This window comes from Zootoca vivipara, chromosome 3 (assembly GCF_965207765.1).
Source record: "Zootoca vivipara chromosome 3, rZooViv2.hap1.1, whole genome shotgun sequence".
Classification (NCBI taxonomy): Eukaryota; Metazoa; Chordata; class Lepidosauria; order Squamata; family Lacertidae; genus Zootoca; species Zootoca vivipara.
Window position 1 is genome coordinate 80,951,942 of NC_142586.1, and position 22,459 is coordinate 80,974,400.

Genomic DNA, 22,459 nt, shown 5'->3' on the forward strand with positions numbered 1-22,459 from the left:
AACTGCATGCCTTTTGTTGACTGTCCCAACATTTACTTAGCTTGTCAAAGTTTTTGATAGAGTCCCTCTTCACTGGTTCTAGGAAACAAAATAATGTGCAAAATAATGAAGGTTCATTTTCTTTAGATTTGTAGAAATAACTTTGCTGCAGTACAGGATACTGTCTGCTGATGGCAGGAATGACAACCCTGCACCAAAATAATGCTTAGGGGTTGAATCTTCAACCTTAGTCCTTTAAAGCATCAGTTAAGTTGATTCATCTCATTTTCCAGTGGTGTGAAAATGGTTACGCATGCTCAGCCGTAACATTTGTATTATGAAATTAGTATTGGAAAGGTGAGGAAATTGAGCTTCTACTCTCTGAACTGGCCATAATGAAAGCTCTCAGAAAAACAACAGCAAAAACTGCTCCCTGCTTCTTTGGAAACCTGGTTATCTAAATCTTCAGCTTCCTGTTGTAACCTGTTTTTTCTCTCTGCAGCTGTGCGGCAACATAATGAATCTGCTTTGTGTTTTGGTGGCAGCTGAGTGGTATTGGGAACAGTGATTGTGTGTTGTTGATAAATTTTATAAAAGGCTTAGGATAGAAGGTGGTGAACAAATAGAAGACAATAATCCTCAGTTTATGTAATAATTGATGAGTTTGTGTAAGAATGGAAGTGCAAGTGCATGTATGTGTGTTTTGAGCAGAAGATAAAAGTGGGCACTTTGGGGAATGTGGTTTGTTTTTTCTAGTTTCTTCCTACATTTTTTTTAATGCCAAGTTTTCTTAGCCAAATCTTCCGAAGGCTCCATTAATTTTCTCAAAACTATGTTATCAGACAATGATGCGCAAACAAGGCCTGTGAGTTGACTCTGAACTAAATCCAATTTGTAGTTAAGTTCCATTGGTGTTTTGGCATAAATACGAGAACTAATTTTGTGGAATTGATGTTGGTTTTTAAGCCTTAACGTGGGTAAGCTGTGACTGTGCTAGTGAACTAGAAGGGGGAAAGCTGTGGGAGATTGGCTGTGGGAGATGATCCCTGATAGCATGACTTAGAAGCATCTTACGATACAACTAATCCAGAAAACAACGTAACTTAAAAGTGTTGAGGTTTCTTAGATTCCCATGAATGTAGCTTCCTTATAAGCAATAGAGACCAAGCTTTTTAAAACCAAGCTACTTGTTCTTTTTACCATTACCATTATAAAGCTAACTGTAAACTGTCCATTGCTGTCACTGTGGTTTAATTTAATTTAAAGTTTAATTTTAAAAAAGCTGTTTCTGCCAGGAAGCTGCTATTCTCCAGTTACTCTAGTTTTGTCCTTAGATAAGATTACTTCTCAAAACCAGATGGAATACCGAATTGCAGATTGTATTGACTTGCTGCTCACTGAGCTGTTAACAGCATCCAAGCCTCTCTGTGGCCGAGTGAGGGACACCCCTCAAAAAAAATCTCTCCTCTGTTTCACAGCAAATTAGGTTGGGCCATTGTGACTGAGGTGGAATAATGAACGTATCTGCATAATTCATGGCAATCTTCTACTCCAAAATAAATGCCTGTTCAATAAGTACATCAGGGAGTTGAATATTCCTGTCCTTTTTTAAAAAAGGGGGATAGTTTTAAAGGCCTTTCCAGTATGCTGTGGAATTGTGGCTTGATGTTTGGGTTCTGTGATACTCATTGAAAACCTAGTTAGAATACTCTGCCTCCTGCGCTGACTGTGTTCTTGCCTGTACTATGGTTTTCTTTGTGTGCTCCTGTGTGTCAAGCCTATTGGTAACTCTCACAAAGTTCCCTTTCTCCGGTTTCAGGAGCCGTTTCCCAGATGCTGTTGGATGTGGTGCGGATACCGCAGACTCAGAGCCGGGAGGACAAACATGTTTGGACAGGACATCACTTTGGGTCTGTAAGTCCCTTATTTTATGAGAGGCCTACTTGGGGAATGTCTGCAAGGGGTTGTGCAGTGGTACCCTGGGTATTTTATGATGTGTGGTGGGTGGGAGGAAGGGAGCTGAGCAGGGGACGTATATGTTGTACTCTAGAACCCAGCAGGACATAGGAGAAGTGTGTGGGAATCAATGCATGTTCTACTGTAGCCCACAATGTCTCTTGTAGATGAGGGCAAGCTAGCCAAGGATGACAAAATGCTGTTCACATGGACCGGGCTCTTGCTTGGATATTATCCTCGGTTTTAAAAATGTGCAGGAAATAAAAAGGTTTTTGCCTGGTATCAAAAACAACACAAGGGCCACAAGAGTCTCTCTAGGAAAAAAGGTTTCAAAACCAAAATGGCTCTCTCTGTGGTAGTCACCCACCTAATTTCAGAAGACAGGAGCATGCAATGAAGGACCTCTGACAAAGATTTTAACACATGGACATATGGGGGGGGGCTATGCTTGAGGTGGCTGTACCCTAAGGCATCAAAGGCTTGAAAGATAAGTGCCCACAATGTAAAATTGTGTTCAGAAATGGGCCTATAGTGAGTAAAACGTGTTTTTTTTTCAACTGAGCATGAATTAGCCTCTAAAGCTGGTCCTAGTTATCAACCTAGTAGTTTATTTTGAATTAACTAGTGTTTCCATGAAGTCTCAAAAGGCACTTTGGGTGCTATTCAACAAAGTTTATTCACAGTACACCCATTGAAATGAATAGACCTAGCTTAGCCATGTTCATTAATTTCAATGAGTTTGCTCTGAGTAGAACTTAGTAGAATACCCTCCCCCATTCTGTTAGGGTTGAACTTTGTTTTGTTGGCCCTCATCCAGTCCATCACTGATCTCAGACCCCAATTCAGAATCTCTACTGCCTTTCCTGAACCAGACGAAAAGGAGAAATCAAGCAATATGCCACCATATTGGCAGCACCACACTCCATCTACAGATGACCTGTGCTTTCATCTAAATGTTAAAGAGCATGGGGGTAAGATACCATTCCAACCATGGGACTAAGCAATAGTCCTCCAGGACCACCTTCTGTAATCTGACCCTCCAAATAGGAATAGGACCACGAACAAGGCAGTGTCCCCATCCTTCAGGTGACATGCCTGTCCATAAGGATACCACAACAGATGGTTTTGAAAATCACAGAGATATTCAGGAAAATTTCAGAGTTGCCTTCCCTGTCTTTTTCTCATCACAGGTCATCCATCAGGGTGATCAAGGCAGTTTCTTTGCTGTAAATGGGGCTGAAATCGATCTAGCTAGTAAGTCTCATCCAGAAGTGCCTAGATTTGTGCAGCAATCAGCTGGTTGAGCACTTTGCCCGGGAAAGGGACTTCCTGGTAGTTGTTGCAATCCTTGGGGTCCAGGGAAGGCTTCTTTAAGCCTTACAACCACCGGATTCAATATTCAAGATAACCTCTGAACTTGTAGGCAAACTCCTCTCTGCTAGCTTTTATAAGCCATAAGGGGCAAGATTGAGTACACAGATGATTGTTAACACCCCAGCAGGTGCCTTCCTCTCAGTCACAGGCCACAGCTATTGAAAAATCTTAACGATAAAGGACCAGACCGCATGCTGGGCATGTTCATTGATTGAACTGCAACACTGGTGATGTTTAAGTGGCAGGCATGCAAGCAACCTTCTTGCCAAGGTGCATAGCAACTTAGTCCATGTTTGGAATACCATTTGGAGAAGGTCCACTGCCCTCACACCACTACGGAGTAGACTTGTGAGCACTTTTTTATTGATCATTGCAAGTTTTTCAGCGCTGTGTTTAAGCCATCTCCCTAGCCGCTTCACTGTCCCAACTGCCTGGTAAATCCAGGTACTGAGTGAGACCTATTTAGCTTGCCACATGCTTAATTCTGCTCCTGGTGAAAATAATTGCCCTGTTTCTGTGTTTGCGTGGAATTGGAGAGTATGCTGAGCCTTCTTGGAAAGCCTCTCCCCACCCCCACAAGTCTGTTCACAGGAACCGTGCTGCGTTCCTGTATTGTTGGACTTGGAGAAGTGTAGATCTAGTTATTGCTCTGTGGCCTTGGAACAGAATAGCTATGCTATTGTGAGATTGTTTGTTCTGTGCTAGTTGAGGCCCGAAGAAAACACTGTAGTAAGGAAAGGGGCCAACAAGCTTGTTGGGGCAGGGCCAATCCTAGGGCATCTCAAAGACTTGTTTCAGCAGCTCTCTTGCCCAGCACAGGCCCTCCTGGCTTCCTGTTCCACTAACTTTGTTTATGGCTCTGGCTTAGGGTGTGGAGTTTTTGTACACATAACGTAACCCCAACTCCCAAGGTTGGGTGTCATTGATAGAGCTGGGAGGGCCAGGGAAGTCTTCAGCAATGCAACCCCACCAGATTGTGTGAGTGCTTGAGTGGAAATAGCAGGCCAGAATCCTATTCTCCGACCTGTTGTTATACTCCTCTGTTCATAGTGCCCTGACCTTGTGGGGCACCTGGTTGCATATATTCCATACCTGCACATTTTAGACTCATTTTGCTCTGAGAGCTAGGCATGCGAGAGATGATCTGTGGTAAAGAAGGTGAGGGACATTCTCTTAAGAGGGCCAGCAAAGAGTTGGTACAGATTTCAAAAGCATTTTCCCTTCCCCCACCCCAATACATCTTACAGTTCCTTTCAGAAATAGTGGACTGCATAGTCTGTTTCATGATAATCTGCTGCCCACTTTCATTTTTTTTCTGTTTCAGAAAACTTTTGCAATTGATTTTATTTACAGTGTCAGAGGTTGCTGAATTTCTGACATCCTATATATTTAAAATCATACAGTGACACATTTAAAAGCATAGAAAGGCTAGCTTGTGGTTCGAATTGCCATACAGAGTCCACACTTAGTTTAGTTTTATTGGTATCAGAGGAAAAGTAAGGGGACGTTGGATTACACTGGTAGAAACTCAGCCAAAAGGATTTAAATCTATATTCAAATATTACACATGCAAAGAGAACACCACCCTACAAGAACAACTTCATTTGCTGCTGCATTTGTCTAATATTAACAGTTATAAACAGAGCAGTGCAACTGGTATTTGGAACGATCCTTACAGTGTCAGTTGTCAGACACAAGACTTCACTTTTCTTCACACCACTGGTTTTCTTTGTGTACCTGGGCTTCTTCTTCTTCAGTGAAGTCATTCTTGATATTGAAGGTCTTGCGGATTTCTTCTGGTGTTTTCCCCTTAATCATATTTGCAACTGTCTTGCACGTCACTTCAAGTAAGCCTTTGATGTCTAAGTAGTTTGCAGCCAGGATAAGTTCAAAGAGAGTTCCTTGGTCTACTTTAAGAAATTCTTGGTCCCACACAGGGATGTCATCTGTTCGTTTCTCTTTGTTTTCATCATCCTCAGGGGGAGGTGGGTCATCTTTTTGGTGGGTTACCTTTTTTAATATAGCTGCATTAACGTTTGGAAGAGGGACAGGATCATCATCCATTCCCAAATCTTCCAACATTGTCTTGATGGTTACAGACTGCTTTGCAATTTCAACGTCGACCTCAAATATTTTTCCATCAGAACTCTGCAGTTTAATTGAAGGCATCGTGAGGCAGCAACAGCAGTGGCTCTCGGCCCCTCCCTCTGCAACGCCACCCGATTGAAACCAGCGAGACTACTGCCCACTTTCATTTTGACTCCTGAGCCTTTTATAAATCAGTACTTGAACTCCTGTTTTCTGATGGATCAGTGCAGCAGCAAATAGTTGTAAAATCAAAATACAGCCGTACCTCGGTTCTCGAACGGAATCCGTTCCGGAAGTCCATTCGACTTCCAAAACGTTCGGAAACCAAGGCGTGGCTTCCAATTGGCTGCAGGAAGCTCCAAAAATAGTTCACAAACCGGAACACTCACTTCCGGGTTTGCGGCATTCGGGAGCCAAAGCGTTCGAGAACTACCGTAAGTTGTTTGAAAACTAAGGTACAACTGTACTCAGTATTACCTTTTGGTGTACATGGGAAAATGTGCTCTACCAGAATGTTTTGTTGACAGTTTTGAGCTTTATTTAGGTATTTGCAGCTATTCCCCACTCATCAGACCTGTGATCCTACAGATTGGGCATATTTTGGGTGGGGACTGACATAAGTGTTTATTCCTTGAGCCTGGAAAAGAGAGGAGGTGCTGAGCTCCATAGTAAGCTGTCTTTGTTTTCCTGATTTTTTAGGTTGTTGGTTGAGTGCCTTCTTCATGAGGCTTCAAATCTGAATCCAGGCTGGTAAGTTCTTCAGCACATCTGTTATAGGCTTAGCTGTGGGGATTGCCTCATACTTAGGCATTCCACTGCTCCACATTTGACCTTCCTTCAATGAGAGTCGGCCAAAGAGGCCTTACCCAATCCCCTTTATGAACGAGATGTACATAAGAAGCTGTCACTACTTATATATCTGGTCACCATCTAGTCCAGTTTAGCCTATTCGTTGAGGCTCCCCAGGGATTCTCACTCGTGTCATCTGCTCTCTGATCCTTTTACCTGGAGACCTTCTGCATGCAAAACCATAGCTACTGCTGAGCTATGGTTCTTCCTACAATGAGAAATTGTAGAGCGCTGAGGAAGCCCTTCTCAAGACTGACCCCAGATTATAGAATATTACTTCCAGGAGGTCTCTTAAATGGTCAGCCTTGGTTTGTTTGTTTTTTTAGAAAACCGTAAGTCATTTCTGTTTAAACTGGTTTTCAAGAATATACTAGGACATGTTAAATTTGCAACCGGTTATCTTTGCTCATTTTTGTGCTTGCTGTTATGATTTAATTAATGGATAGTTTTTACAACCTTCTTTGGTTAGCAGGGTAGCATGTTTTAATTCAGCGGGTTCAGTACTGGGGAGGAGGTAGCAGAAGGCACGCACTTTCACCCATGAGTCATCAGGTTACTAGAGGCCTCACAGAAGCGTTGACTGCTGCTGTCTGGAAGATGTGGTGCCTGCAAAACATTGTCATTGGTATTGTAGGTGCCCTGCGTTTACCTCCAGCTGTACAGATATGTTTTGACTTGTGTGTAATGGAATGCTGGAGGGAACCATGGGAGTAATGGGACAGTTCCGGGCAATTTAATCACAAAGGTACTGTGCCTTCTTTACCCAAATTGTTATTGACTTGATAAGAACCCAGTGGCTCTACAGAGCAAAATGCCACAGAGAACCTGTGTTTGTTTATTTGTCTTTGTTTACTTCTTGCTCTGCTCTAAGCAGGCATCACAATAGGCTGACTCTTGGGGGCTGCAAAACCTATGATGTTGATTTTTTTTATTGCACATTGGCTGAAGGAAATGCATTCCTTGTGGAGGAGGAAATGGACAAGAAGCCACTTGCTTGAAATGAAGGTGCCTTCAGCCAAGCATTCCCTGAAGTGTCATATTCTGGCCATGTTTGTGCTTCCTGCTCCTTTAGCAGGCCTCACCTTTTCTGCCTTGACTGACCTTTGTTGTGAGCATGTGCTTCTTGTCACTTTCCTGCAGTGCCAAGCCTGCTGTTTGCCCTTGATGTATGTCAGTAGTAGAAGTACTTGATGCTGTTACATCATTCTAGCGTAGTTCTTAGAAACGGAAGCAAGCCAAGAGCTGTGCCGAATCCAGCACAGGCAAGTTCTGCGTGCAGTCCTTGTCTGTAGAGGAGTATCATCCGTTAAGGGCGTTCTAGTTGATGAGATTTCACAGACCAACATTCCCTGTATCCTTATAGCTACCTTGGGAGATGCTGTTTGTGGGCCACATGGTTTGTGAACTTTGCAGGGGTTGTGAGGACTGAAAGGCCCGAGGAAGGCAGTTTGATTCCAGCTCCCTTGTATACCATAGAAGGATTTCCTGGCCGAGTTTCTGTCAAGCCTGGCTGCCTGATTCCTGGAAGGGTTTTGGACACTTGACTTGTATTTGTTGACAAGTCTATAGTCTTGGCCGGCAGCAGCATGATCGCTGCCCTTGGCTAATTTTTTACCTACACAGCAGAAGGCAGAGGCCTTTTGTCTGTGCTTTCAGGAACATTTGCATCAGTCCTGATTCCCCCCCCCCCCCTCATCCCCATTATAAATTGCCTGCTGCCTCTGGCGAATGCTGTCCTGGAACCTGACACAGGTAGGTGCTGTTCATGGCTCATAGCTTTTACAGAATGTAGGCCTGTGTTGTTAAGCCCTGATGCAGCAGCTTCCAGCAGGGTTCCTTCTATCCTAGAAGTGCCTCCAAGTTTTGCCTCGGAGAGAGTGGCAGCGGAAGCGCCTCTCTGCCATTTTATCCCTGACACACTTGGGAGCAATTTGGCTTTAACTAATACAAGCACATAATTCCTCCAGCCTGTCGGCATGCTTAATGCCTGCCGTTCCCTCCCATGTAGTCCCTCTTGGCAGCGACAGCACAAGATCAATAGCTCCTGCCTGGCTTGTCACTAGCGCCTGCAAGGTTTTCAGTTTCCATATCGGAAACGGCCTTTCCTAAAGAGCCCAATCAATATGCCGCTCTGAGGCCTGTTCTCGTTTGCTATATATAATCTGGACACACACTGTATGTTAGTGTGTGTATGTGCATAACACACAGAGAGACAGGATGAGCCAATCCTCTGCTCTTGCTGGCTGGGAGAACGCAGCTGTGCCTTTTCTTCTTCCCTCCTTTTTTACTACAGCTGCTTTCCAAGGCTCTGGCCTGCCTCTTTCGTCTATTCTCTGGATGTTTGGCTGCTGCGGGACATAGGATATCGGACTGCCTTGTGGGAACGTATCTGGGCTGGATGGGGCATATGTGACTCTCTCTCTCTCCTCTGCAATTTCTGCTCTTGGCAGGTGACCTATTGTGCAAGTCAAGCGAGGGGACAATGACGAGCACGGCACCTTCCAAGAAGCCTTACCGCAAGGCTCCTCCGCAGCACCGCGAGATCCGGCACGATCTGCCCATCCTGCGCGACGACCAAGATGGTGTGATTTTGGCGGAGCAGAGTCAGGTAACTGAAAGCCGGGCAGCTAAGGGCCTGGTCCCACTTCGTCAGCCGAAGGGGCTTAGTTACCCCAAGGCAGGCCAGCTCAAACAGCAGGTGGATGGGTATGAGGTTTGCAACGTTAACTTTTCTTCCTGGTCTCTGGAGTCGAGCAGTGACAAGGAGCTAGCAGGGTGCCGTGCAGAGCTGAACCTGAAGAGCCGGACTCTGTCGCCTGTGCTGCTTCACAGCGGGAAAACAGGAAGGCGGAGTGTGAGGCACTGTCGGCACCCTAGCCGCGGGCGGCTCAGTAAGTTCATGAGTCGAAGCGTAGAGACGGTAGTGGTTTCTGGGGATGAAGGCCGGAGGCCGACTTGCTCCTTCAAGAGTAGAAGCCTGGAGCGCTCCCTCATGTTCAAAGAGCCCGCTGAGATCTTAGCACCTAGGAAGTTCCACGTCCCATCGACCCACCTGCCCCTCAAGAGCATCTTGAAGCAGACAGACATGCTGGAAGTGCGGCCTGAGAGCCTGCGCAAATCTCGCTCGGTAGAGACCCTGGCCCGTGGCCGCCGCTCTCGGAAGTACAGCGACCCTCAGCTGTGCCTCAGCAGGCAGGACAAGCGCAGCTCCGAGCACAACAGCGGGAGCTGCTCCGACTCTGTCAGGCGGAAAGAGAAGATCACGGAGGAGAAGCTCCAGTTCTCCAAGTTCCTGGACGAGATCACCCACCGGGTGCTGAGCCCTGTCCACTTGCACTCCTTGGGGGAGGGCAGAGCAGGAGAAGGGAGCCAGGACTCCCCCACTTCTCCCAGGTGCTCCACACCGGAAGGGCAGAAGGAGAGCCAGCCTGAAGGCACCAGGCGGACTGCTGAGAAAAGCCCTCGGCTCACTAGGAGGAAATCAGAGCGGAGGCGCGAGGGTCTCGATGTGGTACCTTGCCGTAAGAAGCTGCCAGAGGAGATGGAGAGGGCTTCCAGGCTAAGGAGGAAGCCCGTCTTGGTGAGGGCGGACAGCAAGGAGAAGTTCCTCTCCATGGAGAAGCGGGTGGTGGATCTGTGTCAGTATCAGCTGCAGCACCTGGCAGAGCTGGGCTTGGCAAGGGTGTCTTCTGAGCAGCAGCACCTGCCTCCGTGGAAGACGCTGGGTCAGGAGGGAGGGAGGGACGAAGGGCGAGACCAGAGTGAATACCCACCGCGGCTTGTGTGGCTACAGCCCCTGGGTTGCAGAACTAACCCGAGGCCAGTGCTGGAGCCGAGCTACTCGGGAAAAGGGTCCTTCTCCCCTCCCTCACGTTGGAGCCAGGAGGAGGGCAGTGCCTCACCCAGAGCCTCCCCTTCCTTCAGCTTAGCGCTAAACAAGGTAGGTGCTTAGTGAAGAGGGAGTGAGGGACAGGTGTTTGTCTTCCAAGTTTTGTCTGTCGTAACTGAGAGCACCCAGATGGCAGATCTCCTTAAGTCTCTGTGAGGTTTGACCAAAGGGGTTTTATCCCCAAATATTACCCACCCAACATGTTTCTTATTAGCTCATTCCCCGCTTGTGTCGATCCTTAAAATTGGAAGCTGAGCCCACACATGCTTGAATACTGAATACGTCGTGCTTTCTGAGTAGCCCATCGATTTTTCTTCCTTCCTTTTGGCACCTGGGTACACTTCTTTGGAGATGCTTACCTGTTGAGTGCCAGTATATGTGTTTGTGGCAGCTTACCTGTTCTGCTAAGCTGCCCGGTAAATTCCTCAGGCACCTTTGTACGAGTCACAATTCTTGAGAAGAACTGCCACTCACTTCCATCCACCACGGAAAGAGGTTCTTATGCTGAGTGTACCCTAATGAAAAGGCGTTTTGTCTTTGCCCAGATCTCTCTCCTGCCCTCTTATATCAGGCATTGCATGCTGGGAGATTGCCAGTTGCCACATACTGTACTGTGTAATCTGATAGGGCAAATCTTCTAGAGTCAGTACGTTCAGGACCACTGTCATAGGCTGGCATGTTTGGGCACCTGCCAAGGCCCTTTGCCCTAGCAAGGGGCCCATCACTGAAAGCCCCCTGGACCCAGAGACGCAGTGAGCAAGCAAACAGTAGCAGAGACCAGGACAAACTGGTAGATAAGCAGGTGGTAGCAACAAAAATAAAAGGAATGGAAGCAAGCAGTTGCAGTTTGTTGAAGGTGTCTTGCCCAAGGGTCCTCCCCAGAACCTGAACTCAGCAGTATGTGTCAGTATTGTTTAGGGATATTAAATCCGTATGGTGTAGTGTTTGATTAGGTCTGGGAGGTCAAATTCCTACAGAGGCATGAAGCTCACAGAATGACCTTTGACTGCTAACACTCTCTAGGCCTAACCTACCTCAAAGGCCTTTTTCTGAGGATAAATTGGAGGAGCAGCTGGTGGGGAGGGGGCCAGGAAATGTAAAAAAATAATTAAAAATAAAACAATGGCATGTAAATTGAAGGGTCTTCCTATACAATGGGGATTGTTTTAAGATTGTTGGTAGTGGTCTCATCTCATTTGTGTGGTAGCCTGAGCAATATAGAGTACAGGACAGTATACAGTATTTGCTGGCCAGTGGGTATCCTGAATGCAGTGTGGATGCTCATGGGCAATAAAAGAGAACAAAACAAGTGGCTGGGAGTAACTCCCTCGGTCTGTTCATTAACAAAGGATCATATTCACCACAGAGCAGGTCTTCGGTTTCCTTAGTGAACACTGCAATGCTGTTAATTTAAAGCTATCTAGTCACTTAGAAAATTTAGGCTGGTATAGTGGAAGATTGAGATGCGGGTGGCGCTGTGGTCTTAACCACAGAGCCTAGGGCTTGCTGATCAGAAGGTCAGCAGTTCGAATCCCTGCAACGGGGTGAGCTCCTGTTGCTCGGTCCCTATTCCTGCCAACCTAGCAGTTCGAAAGCACGTCAAAGTGCAAGTAGATAAATAGGTACTGCTCTGGCGGGAAGGTAAACGGCGTTTCCATGCGCTGCTCTGGTTCACCAGAAGCGGCTTAGTCATGTTGGCCACATGACCCAGAAGCTGTCTGCGGACAAACATCGGCTTCCTCGGCCAGTAAAGCAAGATGAGTGGCGCAACCCCAGAGTCGTTCGCCGCTGGACCAATGGTCAGGGGTCCCCCTTTAACCTTTACCTAGTGCAGGATTGAATCTTAACTGCCCTGAGACCTTTGGGTATAGGGTAGTATGTAAATTTAATAAATAAAAAGAAATAAAATTAATCCCAGCTGGGTGTGGTTGGACCAGAGCTCTTTGTATTAGAATTGGAGGGTGTTGTGGGTTATTTCCATCTGGCACTTTTATGCTTCAGTTTGCCACTCTGAAAACTTGCCCATATTTTTCAGTGAGATTCTTGCTTCTGTTTCCTTTTTTTGCACAGGAGCCCTTGACGGATGCAGAAAGGATGAGGTAAGTATCCTCGTCGCTTTTGTTATGCAAATCTTTATTTTCCAGGTTGCTACATTTATGCTCATTCTCTGAACTTATGTGATGGCTTTCCCTTCCTTTAATGCTCTACACCAGGGTTTGGGCCTTTGGGGTTTGATGGGCCCGATCTTCATCGTCTCCCTCCCTGATGGGCCAAGCTTGGTAGGTGGGTGGGACCACCTACCTGCTAATCATCCATCTGGTGTCATAGTGACATCAGGTGATTGATAGGGGGTGGTTCTGCCCACCTCCCTCACCCCTTGGGGTGAGGGAGATACTGCCCAAGTGGGATTAAACGCATATCAGCTAAAATTTAAGCCTGCATTCTGCAGCCATGTTTCTACTTGCCCTACCTGCCATCGTACATTATGTCAAGCATGGAGAAGGCGGGTTTGGTTTCAGGACCAGAAGGTGTCACCTGGCAGATCAGGTTTACCTTGGCCTTTGGCACCTGACTGAAATTTGTTTTAATGGTTTTTAATACTGAATTTCAAATTTTTGTAACCCGCCCTGGTAATCAATTTGATGATGATGATGATAATTTGTGGGCCAGATGTTCTCTACTCCTGCTCTGTGCCCATCAGGAAGTGTTATCTCACAAGCTTGATGGTGCAGTGGCTGAAACGACGGTCCCAGAACTGATATAACTGCCTCAGGCATAGATGCCAAAGCTAGTGTAGGTGGAGACCCTGCTGTACAATCACAAACAAATGGTCCAAACTTTACATTAGGTTTTCAACTTGCTGTTCCAGCAGGAAGAATGGATAGGCAATCATTCATTCCATCAGCAGGCATCTATTTTAATTTTTTTAAAATACGTTTTAAGCGCTACTATTTGAATGTGATCTGCTGTGCTTGGGGTATGTCCTTTTTGCAGTCTCTCTCACTATGAAAGTTGGATGTGTAAAAATATCTGCAGGAGGCAGCAGTTTTTTTGGACTGCTCTTAAATCAGTGAAGAACAAACCCAATACAGTAGTAGCAGAACTGTTGGGAGACTTTGTGCATGCAAGGAGATGTACGGATAGGGCAGCAGAACACTTCTGTGCCAGTGAGCCGTTATGCAAACATAGGCTGTATCTTCCTCCATAGACTGATTCTACTCACTTGCTTGGAAACTGGGTCACTTTTCCTCTGTGAGGGACGATGTCGACTGACTCGCCTCCCTGCATACTTGCTAGATGTTTCATGGCAGGACGTAAATTATTGAGTGAGTCTCATCTTCCAGTGGAGGATACCTAAACTGCACAACCCCATCTGGCTACTGTGTTTAGTACAGATACTGTAAACTGAGACACTGCTGGCATGGATGAGTGGTTGGCTACTGAGAATAAGGCTCTCTGTCTCTGCTCTGGTGGCAATATGATCAACTGACATGACCTTTTCCTATCTACAGCAGATTCCCTTATATGCTGAGGCCTCTGCTCAAAGCGGCTTGCTACTCATAAACAGAATTTAGTGGCGCAAGATCCAGAAAAGGTTTCACTAGAACACCCTTGCTATTCCTGACCACCAAAATTCACCTCATTACACATCTTTCCCAATCTCTGCTGATCCTCTTCTTCCTGGTGTGCAGATATGCCTCCAGAGTTCTCCTCCTGGAACTCGAAGGCACTGGCAGGAATCCAGTAGAGCTTACGGCAGGCATAGGCAAGCTTCGGCCCTCCAGATGTTTTGGACTACAATTCCTATCATCCCTAACCACTGGTCCTGTTAGCTAGGGATCATGGGAGTTGTATGCCAAAACATCTGGAGGGCCGAAGGTTGCCTATGCCTGGCTTAGGGGGATACCTGAAAACCTTTTTTCTGTAGTAAAATGTACTGTAATTCCTTGTTGGACATGAAAACTTAAGAGTGAATAAACTGGGGTTGCTGTTTTTTGCTTATTCATGCATTTGAAGTTGCTCTGGGTCTAGTGCTGAGCATGCCTCAGCACTATGAAATGGAGGTTTGCAAATGGAGTTTTAAAATTATTATTATGTTGGAAACCTGGGCTTTATTTCCTCTCTTGTGGTGAATGGTTGCTGGGTTCAAGGAAGATATGTAAACTCATCCTGAGATTTTTTCACAACGGTCATTTTCTCCAGATGTCTTTTCATGTCCTGTGTGCTGCTTTGCACCTGAACAGAGAAGGGAAGGGGTTGGCAGAACTGTCTGAGTGTGTCTTGCTGCAGCCCTCTTTCAAAAGTGAGGCTGTAAGTGTTGTACAGTCGTACCATGGAATGGAATCGGTTCCGGAAGTCCGTTCGACTTCCAAAAGTTCAAAAACCAAAGCGCAGCTTTTGATTGGCTGCAGGAAGCTCCTGCAGCCAATCAGAAGCTGTGGAAGTCCCGTCAGACGTTTGGGTTCCAAAAGAACGTTCGAAAACAGAACACTCATTTCCAGGTTTCGATCATTTCGGAGCCAATTTGTTTGGGAGCCAAGGTGTTTGACTTCCTAGGTACGACTGTATGGAACTTGTAGTTTTTAATTCAGGATGTTGTTGCTTTGTTTGCATTAGGTTGTTGCAGCATGAGAATGAGGAGCTGCGTCGGCGTCTGGCTTATGTCACCAACAAAATGGAGGCAATGGAAAGGGAGTTGGAGTCTGGGCAAGACTATCTGGAGATGGAGCTGGGCCAGAATCGTGAGGAGCTAGAAAAATTCAAGGACAAGTTCCGTAGGTATGTCAGCTTTAAAAAGCTCTGGGGTGCTGTAAGTGAAGGGAACCAGCTGGATAGAAGGACACATTGCTTCCTAACAATATGAGATGTATGTTCTATACTTGGGACTGCTATTTGCAGATTTTTGGGGAAGCAATAAATGTGTCATTACACAATGTATTTTGTCCCCTCCCCGCTTACAGTCATATGAATCATTCTGTGCATGGGAAATGGTTTAGTGTTAAGTGGGTCCTTGGGATGGGGGCCATGCGTGGGGTGGAAACATTATTTTAAAAGCCAAAATTTGTCTGTCAGCATTTTTCATGCTATGACTTGCTGGCTTAGTGTTCCCTGGGACTGATATGTTAATATCTTTATGACTACCACATGGTACAATCTGAGAGGTGAAACAGGTATGATGAAGAAGATTAGGCCTTGCCTCATCTTTGCTAAAAACTAAAAGCAGCTGAGTATGGCAAAGGGATTTGGCTTCACCCTGCCTCAAGGGAAGGGTGCTGCATTTAATCCTGGTGGGGTAGAGGGAAGGCAGGCACAATTGTCAGAAGATGCATTAATTAATCCTTCCCCCATGGTATCTGTTTTAGCTGCGTCATTTTGTTCCAGTGAGCAAAACTACTAGAATTTCTTGATGCATTGAGGTGATGATCTATTGATAGAAGTTTAGAGGATTCTTCCCCTGTCCCCAGCAACCTTGGAGGTTTACTAGATAGAACTGGACCTGAGACCTAGGTTCATACCATGCTCAGCTCCTGATTTCTTGAGAGCATAGACAAGTTGACTGTCCTCAGCTTAGAAATCTGGATAATGGTGACAAGTTCATTGTGAAGATGGATGCAGTAATTTTTGCAAAGGTCTTCATAGATAGAAAAGAAGATGGGTAATGCAGAAAGGGCGATGGTATTGACATTTGTTGGCAAAGCTTTCCACCCCATTAGATAAAACTAGGTTTAGGAGTCTTCTTTGAATCTTCTGATTCCTTTAGCATCCTTTCTCCAAGGCTGAGACCGAGACCAGTTTTGGTCCTCTGCAAGTTGGTCAGACTTGTTTTTTCTTCCATCTCTTCTATCCATGAACATATCGCCCCTCCTTCAACTGCTCATCTATGGACTGGAAGGTGTGAAACTATGACTTGGAGCCATGGTACACGGCTTCTTGAAATATCTCTACCTCGCCTAAGTTTTGAATTGCAGGGTGTCTGGTGAACCTTCAGTAACCTGGGTGATCTTGTGTCTGTCTGTAGGTTGCAGAACAGTTACACAGCCTCGCAGAGAACCAATCAGGATTTGGAGGAGAAGCTGCACACCCTGGTAATTGACCTGCTGAGTCCCTAAGTGGGAAGAGCGGGTGGGCCACACTCTTGTCTAATGGCTTGACTCCCATTGCAGTGTAGTAACACCAGGATGTAAGTCAGGATTTGAGGCAGAATCTCAGCATGAAGTTGCCCAGAGGGAGCTTTGCATTCTAGATCGTCTATGTTGCCTGCACCAGAGTTTGGGTTCTTCTGCAATGTAGCTACTTGTAGTTTTTGTCTCACATCGCTTTTTAAACAAAACCCCAAACCCCAGAGTGCTGAAAATTTGATGTGCTGCTTTTTGTAGGATCCGGGTGGGGAAAGCTCATCATGGGGTTGTGGGAGTGGAGCCAACATTTGTGTATTGTGTGCATTCATAACACTCATGGCTGTTTCTTTTCTTTCCTCTTTCTCTCTGTCTCTCTCCTTTTCTTTCCAATGCTGCTGCTGCTGCTGGCAAATGCTGGGTGCACTCACCTCTCAGGCCTCGCTCAGTCAAAGCTGGATTTTTGCAGTTGCGTCTTTTCGTTTGTGTGTTGTTGTTTTTCTATCTCCTCTGCACATGCCTCAGCCTGTCCAGTTTCATTGTTGGTCACACATTATTCAGCCCTACTTCTGTCCTGGATGGGGTCCCAAGCAGCTTGGGTTTTGCAGGGGAAAGGTTATCCTTGGAAATCCAACCAGTTCTGGCCCGCATGTCCTAGCATGGACTACTCCTTCTTACTTTCAGTTATTGTCTAGCTTGGGAAAGAAATGTCCTCTGCTTAGAGAAACCTGGAACTCATGGGACCCTCTCTAGACTAGTGCTCCTCTCTAGTCACCTCGATGCAGATCCAATGATTAGTATGTTGGCCACCAGCTTGTATTATGAGGCACTTCTTGTCACTTGGGATCTCTGTGGATTGTGAACAGATTCCTGCAGAACTTCATACATTTTTTTAATAAAAGACGTGCCCTATTAGCCACTGAAATTGTACGTGGTAGTTCAGCCATCTCTGCCCTGTGCCATTCCCCTATTCATCTCTGTTGAATTTCAGAGGAGCAGAAAACCTCTTCCCTGGCATCTTGAATATGTCTCTTTAATTATAGCTCTTAGGGACCAAGTTATCAAGCCCCACAGAGGTGTGCACACTCAGGGCCGTTCATTTCAGTACAAATTCAATCAGCATCCCAGGTCATTTTTATAGACTACCTGCATCCTGCTGAGCTCATTCGTGCCCTCCATTTTTCTTGTAGAAAGGCAAGTGTGGAGGAAGTTCAGCTGTTATCTGAGCCTAGTGAAATTTGCTGATGAGGCAGGTGTTTGGTGGGATGGCCTTGGGATTCTTTTGTGTTGGTGCCCAAGCCATCGCATGAAGGATCTGGGGGAAGGCAGAGGGCTGGGGCCATGATTCTTGAAGCAAGGGGTTCCATTCATTTTAAATCCAGTTTCTGTAAAGGGGTGGGGGGGAGAGGAGACTTGGATCCAGACAAAGTTAATCGGACTTCGTGCCCATTGAAATCAATGGGACAGGTTAGTCACGACTTAAATCCCATTGATTTGAGGGGAGACCAAGTTCAGCAAATTTTGTCTGGATCCTACCTTTTTTGCAGTGTATTCTACAACTGTCTGACTGCACCACACTGAATGCAAAATTAGCACCTGGAGAATCTCAGCTTTCAAGGTTCATACTTAAGGCTGCAGTTTTATGCACACTTCATTTGATGTAAGCCCTGTTGGAGACAGTGATAACTTACTTCTGAGCAAACATGCACGGTATTTGACTGCATGTCTGCAAAGAAGATAGGTTTCAAAATGAGCAAGAAAATGCCTATTGAATTTCCAGAACTGGGTTTCCCCTTTCACAGAGCTCTTCCCTTCCCTGTGACTGAAAGTAACAGAATAATTTTTGCAAAATAAGATTCCCCACCCCCTATTTGCTTCTCTTCTGTAATGTACACAATTTCCAGTATTCTAGCTTTCTTGCTTCTGAAGTTTTATTCTTTTTTTTAATAGAAAAAACACAAAACATTGCATGTACAGAGCTCTGTATCTGTATACGCTGCTTAAAATTCTCACGTCTTGATCAAGCTTCCAAATTTGGCAATTCTGCAGAATTTCTCCCACTCTTTTTTGGTGGGGAGGCTAGGAATTGCAAGGAGTAAAAAAAAAAGCCTGGTGAAATTAGGGGAGCAGGAATTGAAGCTTATGATGCAAGCACTGAGTGCTGCTCTTGTGCTGCTCTTGTAAACACTAGAAAACCTGCCATGATTTTTTTTTTAAGTATGTAATTCTGGCCACATGCCTCCAAGGTGCCCCACCCCCCTTTTCCAGCTGTGTGGACTAGAAGCATGTTCTTTGATAAAATGAAACCTGAGATTTTACTGGAATTTGCAGGAGGTTCATAGTTTGTTTTTCAGTCATATTTTACCATCAATGAGGTGCAAGCAGATTGCTGGGTCCTTGCCTATAGTGTCAGAAGTGTGATTATGTATTGCCATTATCCTTTGTAGGATAAAGTGTTAGTAATTGCTGTGCTGAGGGAGAGAAGGTTTGCTTGGGAGACCACATTACTCAATGGAAGCTGGGCTGTGTACTCTTCCAGTTGTTATGGTTGCCATCCATCCCTTGGATAAAGAGGTCCTACACTAGTGGTTGTGGTTGTTTTTTAACTGACTACCCAAGTGACGGATGCGCTACAGGCATGCTATCTCTCAACAGGCTTCACACAACTAGGGAGCACCTTCAAAGCCCAATGTCACAATATTCCCTGTTGGCATGTCCAAACCCTGACTACTTAAGGGACAGTGTTCACCCTCTGCATGATCTGCTTGCCAAAGAGCTATGAAGAGCAGCTGCACCAGTGACGGCTCCAAGTGCAGATTGCTTTCATAACTAGTAAATGTGTCTTAAGTCCTCCAAGCAAACGGATGCAGAATGACTGGTTCCATGTGCTGTTTGAGCCCCATCTTCCTCCCTTGCTTAGGGGCAAAAAGGGGGCTCTGAATTTATTGGCGTCGAGTGGGGTTGGATTTTTTTTCTTTGAAGGGAATTGGGCAGGGAGGAAGTCCAGCTGCTGCTGACAAATGGGATTCACCCCCTATATATCCCTGTGCTCCAGATTAAAAAAGCTGAAATGGATCGCAAGACTCTTGATTGGGAGATTGTGGAGCTCACTAATAAACTATTGGATGCCAAAACAACCATCAATAAACTGGAAGAGCTTAATGTAAGTACTCATTTCCCCAGATTATGAATTCACTGCAAGGAAAGGGAATGAACTAAGAGGTTTCATTTTCCCTGAACAATGGACCTGTATAATCACAGTTGGTGTTGGAAATGTTGGTGACACACTTTTTAGACATGCATAATTTTGCAACACACTAATTCAGTTTTGCATCATTTTGTGACACACTAATTCAGTTTTATTAGCAAACCAGGCACCCCCAAACTGCGGCCCTCCAGATGTTTTGGCCTACAACTCCCATGATATCCCTAGCTAAGAGGACCAGTGGTCAGGGATGATGGGAATTGTAGTCTAAAACATCTGGAGGGACTAGGTTTGGGGGTGCCTGGGTTAAACTAACCCCTTTCCAGCCCCGGGAGGACCACGGGGATTGTTTGTGTGACACACCTACACACTGCAGCCGCCACTAACGTGTCACGACACACTGTTTGGAAAGCTCTGGTGTAGGTTATCTTATGCTGGATGGGAAGAACTGTTTCCTTAGCACACCTACTGTATAGGAATGTTATCCTTAACAATAAATGGGCATATCTTTCTCCTTCATGCATTTTGGTGCAATGGTAGTGAGATTATCCCACATTTTTTGCGGATACTGAAAATCCTGTGTTTTATTTTAAGACATTCAAGGGATGAACAGCAAAGAGGCAACTTCAGTAGAATTAAATGCTCAGGCTGCTTGACTTAAGAAAGCAAGATCTGTGTGTTCCTACTCTTACTGACCATTTTAATCCAGAACATTTGGATTGGAATAATACTAGATTTCATTGACTCGGATGAGCTTAAATCTTGTTTAAACTCAAATACTCTGGTTGTGGATGGAGGGGAAATATAGCATAAAAGCAGGGTGGGGGTTGTTGAAATTCAGCAAGTCTGTAAAACCTAACAGACATACAGGATAGATTTGGGAGGGTGCTGTGCTTCAAATCTTACAGCATTTTCTTCTGTCCAGATGAATGTGAGTTAGAACCTAGCTCATTTTACAGGGCTGGCAGAGAGGATTATTATTGCTATTATTGCTGCTGCTATTATTATTATTATTATTATTATTATTATTATTATTATTATTATTTTGTGTGATGTAATCAGAACCATTCCTACTGCTAGCCTAAGTGAGCTGGCTTTCTTTAAAGTGGCAGATTCTGAGGTACCATTAAAGCTCTCAGGTATCACCAGGTAGCAACTTTTGGGGGGGTCTTTTTCATTTTTTGCCTCAGGCCCCAAAATGTCTTGGGGCATCTCTGAATGTGATTTGCCAATCCCTGCATGTTGTCTTGACAGGAGCAATATCGGCAGGACTGTAACCTGGCAGTGCAGCTCCTGAAGTGCAACAAGTCTCACTTTCGGAATCACAAGTTTGCTGATGTGAGTGGAAATCTCGAGGGGGTGGTGGTGGTGGTTGGGGGGAACCTTGTTCCAGGCTTCTTCCTCATCCAATACATAGAAAGCGTGGGAGGAACTGCTTTTCCTCATTCTGCAGGGACTCCCATGGGGGACAACAAAAGAGAATGAATGCCTTGTCACCTTGTCTTCTCATTGTTCCTCAGCTGCGTTTCTGTAGGTGGGAAGGAGGGAGATGGTTGCCATTGCTTGATACCCTGCTAGGGCCCTGAACGGAGCCTAGAGAATTGCAGGTCTCCTGCCGAATCCTCTCTTTCTTCCCCGTTACGACAAAGGAGCTAGTAAATTAACGCAGAAGCCTCTTAACTCCAGGTGCTCTTGACGCATTTATGATGGAGGAAGCTTTGTATAGCGTTGGGAGACAAAAGAAAAGAGATTAGGTGGGCTGGGATAGCTAGCAACCCTTGGGTGGTTTCTAGCCTTCAGGAAGATAGGTCTCTTACGGCTGTTGTGATGTAGTGCCCAGTCCCATCTTTAGGGCCACTTGGCATGTCAGTTTATCATCTCACAGCTATCCCAGAGTTCAGCACATCTTATGATGGGCACATACTTGTATAGATTGCAGCTTTTTTTTAATACCCCTGTGTGTTTTGCATGCATTATATGCTCAAAACAGGCTCCTGGACACCAGTAGCAGTCAGGCAAAGAAGGTGGCAGGAGGTTTACATTGCGCAAGGAGTAACCTTGCGCTGACAGAGCATTCATTTTAGTGCTATGTCGAATACAACCTCCTCTACCTTAACTGGATTGATGTCCTTCCAAGTCTGTGCCTCTTCTCATTGCAAAGCCTCAGTATAGGTCGGCAACATGTTAAATGCCAGAAATTGTAAAGCAAGAAACAAAATTCATACAGATGTCTCCCTGCTGCATGGACTGTGGAAGACACTGAGGCTTGGACTTCAGCAAAAAAAAGAAAAAGTAATGTTCTTGCCTTTCAAGCATAGCGTTCTGGTGGTCCTATAAAGGATTGCACCTGCTTGGTCCATATTACTGGTTGTGATGGGACCGAGGAAAAGAGGTGCTTGCTAAGGACTATGGTATTGCTCAAGGACTGGAATCCATTTGTTCATTCATTGCCAAAGCCAGTTAGGCAATTTAGGGCAAAATCTCGCACTGAATTTCTTATGCATCTCCTGCCATACAAAGGAGTACTTGGTGTGTTCCTCACCTGACAATCCAGGCATTCATGAAGCAAGGCTGAGGTCTTTGCCTGAACTTAGCATGGAAATGTAGAAGGCCGTGTAGCTAAGCTCCTCCTTCTAGTTCCTTACTGTCAATCCATGGGGCAGAGGTACACCTAAGGTCCTGTGGAGTATATGCCTAAGCCCAGGGTACAGTCCTGCAGCTGCTCAACCCTGGGAGGAGTGGGATGCTGCTCCTCTACATTAACAACACTGTTCTGATGCAGTTGGACCACCTCCCTGTTCCTTGATGCAATGGGCTTGAGGTGGTTTCAGGAGCAGTGGGAGTGTCAGGCTGCTTCTGTCTCCGGAGCCGGCAAGTGCCAGGATGGCAATTGATTCTTAGACTGGGGCAGGCTGCCAAGGCAGTGCCCTATAATTACTACATGCTTCCTGGGAGCCTCAGATTCTACTAGTGGGGGCTGGTCACTCGATTCAGCGCAGCCAC

General features: G+C 45.6%; 1 protein-coding gene and 1 pseudogene across 13 annotated transcripts in view; one reads left to right on the top strand and one right to left on the bottom strand.

The window, feature by feature from the left end:
* TJAP1 (tight junction associated protein 1) overlaps positions 1-22,459 on the top strand; it is a 45,081-nt gene that overhangs the window by 18,267 nt on the left and 4,355 nt on the right. For 5 of the 12 annotated variants that reach the window (XM_088666560.1, XM_088666561.1, XM_088666565.1 and 2 more), the window contains exons 3-10: positions 1,799-1,889; positions 6,097-6,147; positions 8,697-8,854; positions 12,206-12,234; positions 14,753-14,914; positions 16,155-16,221; positions 19,307-19,414; positions 20,711-20,794. In XM_088666560.1, coding sequence (XP_088522686.1) covers positions 8,729-8,854; positions 12,206-12,234; positions 14,753-14,914; positions 16,155-16,221; positions 19,307-19,414; positions 20,711-20,794 — 576 coding nt within the window. In that variant the 5' untranslated portion in view covers positions 1,799-1,889; positions 6,097-6,147; positions 8,697-8,728. Of the gene's footprint in view, positions 1-1,778; positions 1,894-6,096; positions 6,148-6,880; positions 6,992-8,696; positions 8,855-9,001; positions 10,187-12,205; positions 12,235-14,752; positions 14,915-16,154; positions 16,222-19,306; positions 19,415-20,710; positions 20,795-22,459 lie in introns of those variants that run through there. The other 7 variants (XM_088666562.1, XM_035108212.3, XM_088666567.1 and 4 more) reach the window with 5 other exon arrangements.
* LOC118081788 (S-phase kinase-associated protein 1 pseudogene) lies at positions 4,768-5,535 on the bottom strand (annotated as a pseudogene). The gene has a single exon (XR_015949103.1). The product of XR_015949103.1 is annotated as an S-phase kinase-associated protein 1 pseudogene (transcript).